This window comes from Achroia grisella, unplaced genomic scaffold (assembly GCF_030625045.1).
Source record: "Achroia grisella isolate CSIRO2021 unplaced genomic scaffold, CSIRO_AGI_Agris_v1 utg702, whole genome shotgun sequence".
Lineage (NCBI taxonomy): Eukaryota > Metazoa > Arthropoda > Insecta > Lepidoptera > Pyralidae > Achroia > Achroia grisella.
Window position 1 is genome coordinate 2,228,509 of NW_026712999.1, and position 11,655 is coordinate 2,240,163.

General features: G+C 31.2%; 1 protein-coding gene across 1 annotated transcript; it reads right to left on the minus strand.

Moving 5' to 3' along the window:
* Positions 1–1,185: 1,185 nt before the first annotated feature.
* On the minus strand, positions 1,186–10,408 carry LOC131850077 (juvenile hormone epoxide hydrolase-like). Its single transcript, XM_059200229.1, has 9 exons — positions 10,145–10,408; positions 9,390–9,572; positions 8,101–8,346; positions 6,765–6,911; positions 5,874–6,093; positions 5,056–5,187; positions 4,595–4,829; positions 3,726–3,938; positions 1,186–2,144 (listed from the first exon to the last, which is right to left on the minus strand). Exons 1-9 carry the CDS (start codon positions 10,208–10,210, stop codon positions 1,625–1,627), a joined length of 1,962 nt encoding a protein of 653 aa, XP_059056212.1. The 5' UTR covers positions 10,211–10,408; the 3' UTR covers positions 1,186–1,624.
* Positions 10,409–11,655: the final 1,247 nt, after the last annotated feature.

Sequence of the window (11,655 nt, forward strand, 5' to 3'; positions counted from 1 at the left end):
TTCGCATTAAAAAGTAGCCTATGTCCTTCCTCGGCGTCTAGACTATATGGGTACCAAATTTCATTTAAATCAGTTCAGTAGTTTTGGCGTGAAAGCGAGACAGACAGACAGACAGACAGACAGACAGACAGAGTTACTTTCGCATTTATAATATTAGTAAGGATGTATACGCTTTGATCATAAGGAAATACGAGAATTCTTAGACATTCACTAGTAGCGTACTTTTCCTGTAAGTCATTGAGTTGTTCTAAATTGGTGTCTACAATACCACATTCTGATGTCACATTGACTACCAGTAGAACGTGTCCTCTGTATTTGTCTAATTTAATTTGTTGTCCATAAACATTTTCCACTACGAATTTGTATACTGTTTGTCCAGTTCCGTAGTTTGGCTGCCATTCTGTCGCTGGTTTTGTACTGTAACAGTTTTCATTTAATTATTCATTATAATTTCAGAACAATTTAAACACCACTATCTAGACGCAAGTTAAGCTAGCTAAAGCTTATGTTATGGGTGCTAGATAACTGATACAAATACATAGATTCTTTTTTTGTAAATACATACGTAATATACAAAGACATCACCCAGAGCGATACAAACAATCATACTCATGAGTACAAATGTTTGCACCGTTCGAACTCGCTAAACCACCAAGGCAGTCATTGTATATTTTACATAGTGTAAAATGAAGTCGCTTCCGCTGTCTTCTTGATCATGATTTTATCTTTTAAACTACGCAACGAATTATTATGCTATAATATTTTTAGCAATAGGTAGTGATTCAAGAGGTCTATATATACATCCGTGCCAAGCTGTGGCCCGCCTGTGAAAGGGCATCGATTTTTCTTTTTCGCTTAGTATTCATTCGGACTTCTATTTTTACGCGATTCCTGAGGGCCGTAGCTTGATGTTAAACGACCTTTTTTAGAATTGGGATCTAAAAAGGAAACAAGTTCAAGTCCTACTGGAAGTTTCCGAATTAGCGCTTTCAAACAAACACTTTCTTCAGTTTTATTTTTATACTGTGATAAATTTTATAAAGAGTTGTTTATTAATATATTAAAAAAATATACAGCTATTATCTAACATTAAATTCAAGTAGTCAGATCCATCTTAGACTAAGTCAAATAACATTATGAAGTAGGGTAATAAAATAATAACACTATATTTTTTATATAAACTTTTAATTTAATAAACAACGAGTATATAAAATAGTATACATTCATTAATAATATATGCTTTAATGAACACTTTTAACTGAGTAGGTATATTGAATTATTAAAATATATGCTTAAAACTTACACACCGTGCGCTGTAACATAATAATAGTGATAACTGTCTTTTTAGTGGTTGTCCGATGGCAAACAAGCATACGTCCTATCCCTATGTTTTTGAACACAAATTCAATCTAATAGTTTTAAGTGATATTTTCACATAGTAGTTTTATTAAACAAAATCACTGAGACTTCGTAATCTATAGTATTATTTAGTATGCCTGTTACTATACAGTCTATATATCTATACTTAATATCTACAATTTGGCGTGACATTAACATATTAATATACTAAGGCATATTGTATCACAAGATTTGAAACATTTTGATAACTTCACTTGAACTTACATCACCAGTATTTAGCCAAGAGGGGCTCTAAATCGACCGGATTTACATTGGGGCCAAGCCTTTCAACTGGTACACCATTCTTGTCGACGATAAACTTCGAAAAATTCCATTTAATGAAATCCCCGAAAATACCACTTTGGGTTCGCTTTAAGAACTGCCACAGTGGATGAGCGTTGTCGCCGTTTACGTCAATTTTTTCGAACACATCGAATTTCACGTCTCTCTTCTTGACGAAACTGAATATCTCTCTATGTGTCCCTGGTTCTTGGCTATTGAACTGGTTACAGGGGAAAGCCAGTATACGTAGGCCTTTCGTAATAGCGTATTTTTCATACAATTGATTCAGTTGTTCATAGTTGACGTCTGTAAGACCACATTGTGACGCAACATTGACTATCACTAGGACGTGCCCCTTGTATTTCTCTAATTTTACTTCTTTGCCATCTATATTCTTCGCTGTGAACTCGTATACAGTTTTTGCTTTTTCATAATTCGGCTGGAGTTGCAATTCTTGTTTTGCACTGAAAATATTTTCATGGTATTATTAATTTTCAATAATTCGATGAATTAATATTAATAATGGAGATGTATTAGAAATATTAGTTGCTATTATCATGATTATTTATTTTTTGCGAAATTCTTAGCTTTACCAGGTATTCGCCTACGTTCATATCCACGTGTTACAAATATTAGTTATTTTTATAGCGTTAATTTATGATTTTAATAATAAATGTCACAATGTATGGCGAAAAGATAAGTGAATTCACTCACCAGCCACACGTAAATAATTATTCTCTTTCGTTTAATTAATTTAATTAAACAATTATGAATTAAATTGCAAACAAATATTTTAATTTTTTGCATTGCTTTTTTTATCGGAATCGATTGAATCAGAAAACGGAATTCTTAACTTATTTTAAAATTCTTCCACGTTATTAATCCGGCCAGCGCCGCGGTGTAAAGCTAGAGCTTATGAGAGATGTTGCTTATTCCTACAATATTCCAGTCTTTATATAATAATAATAATAACCACGCAAAAACTGTCTGTTTATGTGTTAAAATATGGTTCAAAGGCTAAAGAAAACTGGAGGAATTTTATGCCATAAAGCGATAAATAATTAAATTTCGAGATTTATATTGTTTTAAATAAAGTGCTAAATACTTGTAAAATTACTTTTACAATTCTTCCACATGTAGACACATGGATGGGTGTCTACATGATATTCAAAACGAACAGCACTGCCGTTTAAAACTAGTTAGTATACATATAAATAAAGATAAAACTCAGTTTCATAAATTATATAACATATCCTGGTTTCACCTTTTACTAGTTAGTACACTATACTAGTAAATTAACAATTGTAAACAACTGCGTGGTAATTATTTGCATTTGATATTATGGCAACATAACATTGTATTTTATTTTATTCCCACGACAATTATAATAATTTGTGCCCTATTTATGATATCTTTTTATGTTAATTAAACTGACAATACGCATATGTCTTAAATCAATAGACAATACAATGCAATATTTGTTTTTAGTGTTTATTCCACAGCAATTTCTTATACATTTACGCATGTTTATAGATCACAATCTATTGATAGTTATTAAACGACAGTAATAAAATAAATAAAGCATCTATATGATGCCATATATTATTGGTTTAATACAATTATTGTCTGAAAATATTCACAAAGTTAATTATTACATAAAAATTTCACTTTCTTTAGGCTAAATGTTGACATTTTGTGATTTGATCGTAATATCTCCAGTCATTTTTTACGAGAAAAACTAGTACATAAACAGAGGAGGAAAGGGGACTGATAGTAATATGGACTAATAATTCCATTGCTAGCATAGCTTAGCATGTACCCTGTCAAGTTGACCTCCACGTAGATTACCTGGAATCCGTTGTGGTAAATTGCCATTTGGCAAAATGAGCAAAATTAGCCGATTTCATGCTCATTTTATCATCATCATCACTGGTGCCCCGCCAGCGTAAACCCTTAGCGCATACAGATCGTCCATAAAAAGTTCTTTTACCTATATATCAGCGCCCCGAAATATAGCATTTCGTAAAGATAAAAAAATTACATACTTTTGAATATTATGATACTCGATAAATGTATCTACAGCCTTGTAGATGTCATCGGCCAGTATATCCGGCATCTCTAACGCAGCGAAGTGTCCACCATCTTCGACTATAGTGCTGTGTAAGTATTTTTTATATTTCAGGCGAAGTAAGGAATCAGGATGGAACATCAACTCGTGTTTGAATTTAATACCCCATGTTGGCACATTTGTTGGTATCCTGTGAATATAAATGTAGGTATTAACTATATCTATACCTATTTGAACTAGCTGTGCTCGTAGCGATACACGCGAAGATTGTATCTTTTATAAGGTTTTAATATTTGGGTCTGTATAGACATCACTTACAATTCAGTTATTACTTACATTATTATTTAAATAATAGCTAATATTATTTAAATAATGAAGTAAGTATTAATTTAGTGCCCGCGTTTTCACTAGCGTGGAATTTGTATCCTGTGATATTCTGATATATAGTCTATATTATTGTAAAGTTTTATTAAAATTCATTCAATAGTTTTTGCGTGAAAGAATAACAAACATCCATCCATCGACACTCGCAAACTTCCGCGTTTATAATATTAGTAAGATTAAAAATAATCTCTAATCTGATTTTGATTTTCAAGTGTACTCACGACAAAGTTGACTTTTATGACTGCTTATGAGGATATGCATCTGATTTACTCACTCTTATTTAAAAAGGTAAAATTTCAATTACCATATTTTAGCTATGATACTTATATGCTTTTCATTCAAGCTATTATAATAATTGGAAAGATAATGACAAAATAATGTAATACTTAATATAAGAATAAGGTGACGAAGACTCATCAAATCAATATATGTAGTTACTATAATATTTTATAACAAACTCACTCATCTAATTTCAACGCCATATTCCTTTTGCTACAAAATTCGGCGTACAACCTCATACTGGTTGTAATACTGTTGGTCGCCCAGTATATCATCACATTGTCCAATAAATGTGTCAATGAGTATTTCATTAGGAGTTTGCCATCTGCCGCCTTTTTGTATTCATTATTGGTCCAGGTTGAAAACTTTTCTAGGATGTATGCGGCTAAACCAGTCGGCGAGTCCGTGAGTGCAGCGCCTATATGTAGAAGATGACATCTTTAGAAACACTCATACAATACTAGCGACTTGTCCCGACTTAGTACGGATGCATTACAAATGTTTGAATTTCTTGGCTTGTTCTATATAATAATATGCCTGTATTATTGAATGAATATATATATATATATATTCATTCATCATTAGCAGTAGATAAAATATATACAGAAAACTTCTTGTAATTTCTAAATACAATAATAATTTACCAATTGTATCCGGCTTGGTGCCCTGTATGTGCAAATAGCCAGATTCTTCAAGTTGTCTCTGAAAATGCTGACCAATAGGGTACATGCGGTTTTTCAGCTCTGCTTCTACTACAAGGCGAGGCCAAAACGAACCTGCAAAGAATTTGTGGTGAAACCTCTTTCATTGTACTTCTTGTTTTTATAAACAAATATATTACGAAATTTTCAATGTTTGATTCGTTCGATTTTTGTATTGAGTGACTGTGAGGTTGACCTGGGATCAATTCCGGGGGCCACAACCCTCGGGAAGTCGGAACTGGGTTGAAGCCTCTATGGGCATGTAATATATAAAACAAATTAAAGCCTGTGTATTCTGATGTATAAGCTAATTACCGTAAAGTTTCATCAAAGCCGTTTTAGTAGCTTTTGTGTGAAAGAGTAACAGACATCCATCCATCCATATTCACAAACTTTCGTGTTTATAATATTATATACATATATATAAATTTTGTGGTTATATAAGATGAATTAAAATAGGCACAGCTTTGATTCATTTAACATCATCAAGTTAGAAAAATAATAAAGATGCTTTTTATTAGAAATAGAATATTTATATGTATTTTATTCCTGTAGATAGCGTTGTATAATGAAAAACGTTATACGACGACAGAAGGAGAAACCTAATATACTAATAACTAGCTACTCACCCCGGCTTCGCCAGGGTGTACGTGTATCACATATATAAACCTTCCTCTAGAATCACTCTATCTATATACGTTTTAAAGATTTAAGCATACATAGGGACAGACAGCGACAAAACACAAAATAAATGTGGTTACCTAACAGGGTATATACAGTGGCGATCGGGTGGAACAACAAAATCGGCATATTGGTGTGGAAACCGAGGACTTCATCTTGGAAGAGTGTCGCTATAATGGAGCCGACATTATGTCCAATATCTCCGCCTTGTATGTAATAATGCTTGTGTCCGATGCGATGCATTAGATTACGCATTATGATTGCTATTTCCGCTGGACCCAAACCGCGACGAGATGGTGCCTGAGTATGAGAAAGATAATATTACTTTTTCTTTTAAATTTTTGACGATCTGGGTGTCTAGCTATTTAACATACCGCCTGACTTCCGATGTTGCAATTCGTCGCACGATACTAACGTTAATTAGTTTTAATATTAATTAATTTGATTGTTAAAATCAGTCTGGCTATTTTCTATGTATATTATGTAAAAAATTCCATTAGTAATATAGTACTCTTAGTCTAACTGCTTATAGCTCTTGAGAGTACTAGAAGACGGTATGTGAATTGTCCTGGGTATATTATTATTCTTCGTGAGTTTTGTCTTAGTGCACAAGCCTCTCACTTTGTATTCTCGTTTTATGCTATGAATCTAGCTAGTAAACTCGCAAGTTTTAACGGTATAATTGCAAGAAAAAGTATAAAATAATCCTAATATTATAAATGTAAAAAAAATAATATGTATTAGGTATTAGAAGGAAATAGTCGAGTTGGTGGCAGGAGGAGAACTGGGTGTTTTCACTTGTCATTTTTTTTCCACTTTATATTTCAACAGCTTTATTGCCACAATCAGAATAGTTATTTATCTTGTACTGATGATTTGTCAAACATCGGCGTATAATTCCTTTTAATATGTATAAAAAACGTATTATATATAATGATATAATATTTGTTATTATTATCACTATATTTTACCTGAGAATAACCATATCCAGGTAGACTGGGTATAATGAGTTCAAAAATGAATTTATATCCCGGCCGAGGGGTGACTAGCTTTGGTATCATCTCATAGAACTCACGGAATGATCCTGGCCATCCATGCAGCAAAAGTAAGGGCACAACCTGGTATAAAAAATAAAATTTGAGACCTCAGTGATCTAGTGCTTGACACGTCGCCTTACTGACGATTGTCGTGGGTTTGATATCCAGCTATATTATTGTAGTTTCATTAAAATCCATTTAGTAGTTATTGCTTGAAAGAGTAACAAACATCCATACATCCAAACTCACAAACTTCCGCGTTTATAATATTAGTAAGATACAGACAGATATTGTTTCTATTGGTCTATCTATGTTTCTATGTGTATTATGTATATATGTATTTTGACTGATCATCTTTTTTCATTATCTAGTACCCATAAAGCAACATCTACTTAATTTGGGACTAGATAAATTGTAAAGGTATATTAATTCATAAATTAATTAACTTAAACTTGGAGAATCTTTTTTGTTTCTATTCTCAACAGTTACAAGTTTTTGGTTAGTAAACATATTAGAAACAATATTTAAAAAATTCTTACTACTGTGATAACTGTATCTAGTTTTTATAGCTTCAACCGGTGAAAATAGGTATACATACAGCGGTTGAAGGCCAATTTGAGCTGCGACAGTAGCACAAGAGCGTCATACCTGATGACCTAGTTGCGAATAATAGCTCGCAACTCGGAGATTACAGATCAGAACAGATCTATTCGTTTATTGCGAATTAGTTCACATCCACTCTCAATTCAAGTTAAAAAAAGGTACTAGACTAGCTTCTATTCCATAATGTTTCTTTATTTTTTGGGCTGCAAATATCATGTATTTTTATTTAGTACATATATTTATGTTATTATGGTTTTTAGCAAGATCTCTACAGTATTATATTAAATGAATTAACAAAATTTGCGATGTTCTGTTCTAACTACTTCATTCATGTACTTAATCTTGGGGAGTGTTCTTCCGAATTTGTTCGTTCATGAACAAAAGAAGATTATATATTATACTATGAGCTGTTAATATTGTTTTCCTATCAACATCAGTTACAATTTAGTTCAAAATACTTACTTCATCATTTATTTAAATTTTACCAGCAATGCCCGCGGTTTCAGTCGCGTCATTTTTATAGACTGTTTTATTCTGATTTATAAGCTACTACACTTTCACAAAGTTCCTGCTTCTTAATATGAGTAAGAAGTTAGATAATTATCAGGTAATCAATTAATTTATCTACACAAATAAAGACTGTTATTATTATTATTATAATACTCACTTCATATTCTTCAGTAACTTTTGGTTTTACATGTACAAAATGAATATCCAACCCCTGAATGTTTGTCTTGAAATGATTATATTTATTTAGGAACTGCTCTCGATCCTTGAAATTGTATTTATTCTGCCAGTAGTTTAGAACTTCATTCAGAAAATGGGAGTTAAATCCATATGTGAACCCAGCATCATCTAGAGGTGGAATAAACTCGCGTCGGTGGAGGAGGCGCTCTTTTAAATCATTTACAATCTGATGACACAGAAATTAGACAGGTATTGATTGCTTGGTGTAAAGTACTGGACAATGACCACCTAAGATAACATAAAGTAGGTATAGAAATACTCCTTGTGAAGTCTTGAATTATAAAAAAAATTGTCTTTTGAATAATTAGCTGTGTTTAATTTAATTCTTTATTTTTCAATTATTAGCCTTACACAGCTTCCTGTAGTCCACACACTTATTGTCCAATATGGAGAATTTGTACTTAATCCTCTATGGGACATTTCTGTCTCACCTATTTCAAACAAGCAGGAGCAAAGCTGTTTTTGGTTAAAGAGTAAGATTAATTTCAATTTCTAATTTTCTGGTGATGTGAAAACCAATAATAAACAAAATTAATTCAAGATGTCATGGTAGGCTGGCTCTCTATTTAATTCTATAACCCCAGATATGTGGGCATATAAAATATATTTAATATATATTTATTTTTTAAAAATGTGCCATTTAATTAGTAAATTATAATTTACTGAATGTAATTAAATTCAATGTAAATTGTTAAGCATAAATAAAAAGAAATTAATTGCCATTATCATTAAAACAACAATTGATAACACTATCTGGAATAAAGTTGTTATTGGGAAAAAAAGGATATGTTAACTTATATGTGGTTGTGAATTCACTGACCAGAGTTCAATCTCATCCTATTATCTACTACTGATATTTTGCTAGCATATACTCAACAAATGCACCATTTCATTACCAGGTATTAAAAAAATTTAGTAACGGCCTGACCAATGAAATTTTATATGCTTATTCAGGACTGAGAAACGGTTGCTAACTTTTTATACTATATCCCTAAGTGATAAGGGTTGTCCACCCATAACAATTTTTTTTAATTTTTAGTCAACACTTTATTATTTTGTAATGTGATATTAAAAAACACATACAAGCCTAAATTTTCAACCATCTATTATCAACCTCTATTTTTTAATAGCTATTTTAATTTATATAGCAAAACAACATTTGTCGGGTCAGCTAGTATATTATATATTAAAGGCAATAATTATACTTACAACATCCGTAAACTCTATTTTGAATGGTCGAATAGATAAATCACGCTTCAAATTAATAGGATATGGCCCCCACCATTGGTCAATGTCGAATTGTGGAACTTTTGGAGGTGTTCTAATTGTATTGTATACATAATAGGAAAAGATGCCAACCACTACTGCAGTTAAAAACACCACTACATTTACCTGTGATAAGTAAAATAATAAATTATATTAGGTTATAATAGAATCCCACAACAAGACTGGTATACATTCCATATAAAAATATTCTATGTACTAGACATACATATGAATGAATGAATGAATGAAAATCTATTGTTTTTCTTACAGAAAGACATAGAAAGAATTACATAAATTATATGTTCACCAAATTTTTTAAATAAACACAAATTACATAGTATATACACCTACATATAACTATATAATAATCCTTGTATATATACATACAAACAAATAAATAAATAAATAATATCGATATATACAATAGCGACGTTACTGTGACGATAATTTTTGCAAATAATATTTTTTTAGGGTACATCTATAGAACTGTGTTCCTAATTGCATTCGAAATTTGAATTTGGCATATAGTTTTCAATTGAAAAAGTAATAAAAAGATATTCATAGATCCTCATAATATTAGTAGTATTATCTTACATGTGTGTTATATTTTCTTAAATATCTATTTAAAAATAACAAGATATTTAGATTTGTCAAGTTCTAGAAAAATAAATAAATAGATTAATTAAAGTTTATTTTACCGTATTACAAGCCGAATCTGGTTTCTTCTTATCATTAATACTTTTGTCCTCCGCCGGTTGAGACATTGTATCTCATGTAAGCTTAAGACAATAGTAAATATAAATAACGAATATTCATAGATGTAACAATGCAATTTTATTTAGGAATGATTGATCTAAATAGGGTCTCAACGGAAATAGTTTATTACTTTATATCGGATAAGAACATAACAACTTTGTAAACTTTTTATAGATAGGTATTACAGTGGTTATTTGCAAAAGTAAACTTTGAGATTTGACAACCTACAAATTTGACATTACTAGTGTCAGTCATTCTGTCAATTTCATATTTGCTGCAGAAGTAGTATATTTCTTATTTGTTTTTGACAGTTTCAATCATTTCGCACTGTAGTAATAAATAGATACTATGATATCAACGAATAAACCATCAACTATCGATTTAGGTAGAAACAATGTAGGCTTCGAAGTGTATGTAATATAATATTGCATACAATTGGTTTGGCTGGAATTATTAGTAATGGGGCTGTAGATAATCATCGCAAACTGTATAGAAATGTTACAAACAATTTCCACATAGTACAATGTCAGGTGGTTTTCCACGTGGTTGGTTGCTCCTGAAAACCATAGTGGTTAATTCATAATAAATTCATCACAATGGCTCTACGTAACTTCATCTAAATATTACTCATATTTCAATCGTGCTTTACCAGCGCATACATATAGCACATGCGGGTGCACCATTCCATTATCCCCTATTAGAAAAACACTACCCGTTTTCGCTTCAGCGAAAAGGGTATTGGGTATTTTTTTTACTAATTTCTTTGGTAAGCTTGAGAAGGATGGTTTTTTTAATGGATAATAATAGAGTGGTGTACCCGCCTAAACACCAGTGGAAAATAATAAGATGATATCTACATAGATATGTATTTATGTAATATTACTTTTCTATTTGTAAAAATAATTAATTAAATTAAAAATTAAATTAATTAAAATTAATAAATTTGTTAGCACATGAAACCTCTTTTTGTATAAAAGCCATATAATTGTAATTAAAAATAAAATAAAAATTTCTTTTCTTTCTGTCAACACGGTCTATCATTTATTATTAATTTTATTGATTTTAAATGCATTATAAATAGATTACAGTTAGAAACACTAACAAAATTGGTGCCGAAACCCGGGATTATAAATATAAATTAAATAATAATAAAAATAATTGGTATAAAGGAATACTATATGCTTTTGGTTTTGTAATATTCTGAATCTATTAGTAAAATAATATAAACTGTCGCTGTTATTGAAAATAAAATAATAAGAGAACAATTGGAGTGTGAAACGAATATGCAAAATAAATCCAGTTGAATGGATGCTGTCACAATGCGAAGCCACAATCCCGCCTTCCGCGTTAATTGAACTTGCGGGGCCAATATGGCGCGCTTTCTTTTTTAATTTTTCCACTGAAGCGCTTGATACAGGGCCGTGATTTCAGGGTTGAAAATTATTTTATGAAC

Coding starts and splice junctions, on each gene's coding strand:
- LOC131850077 (XM_059200229.1), bottom strand. CDS start 10,210: ATGTCTCAACCGGCGGAGGACAAAAGTATTAATGATAAGAAGAAACCA. Junction 8,347..9,389: donor AAATAGAGTTTACGGATGTT/GTAAGTATAATT, acceptor CTGTGTCATCAG/ATTGTAAATGATTTAAAAGA. Junction 2,145..3,725: donor GAGTATCATAATATTCAAAA/GTATGTAATTTT, acceptor AAATATTTTCAG/TGCAAAACAAGAATTGCAAC.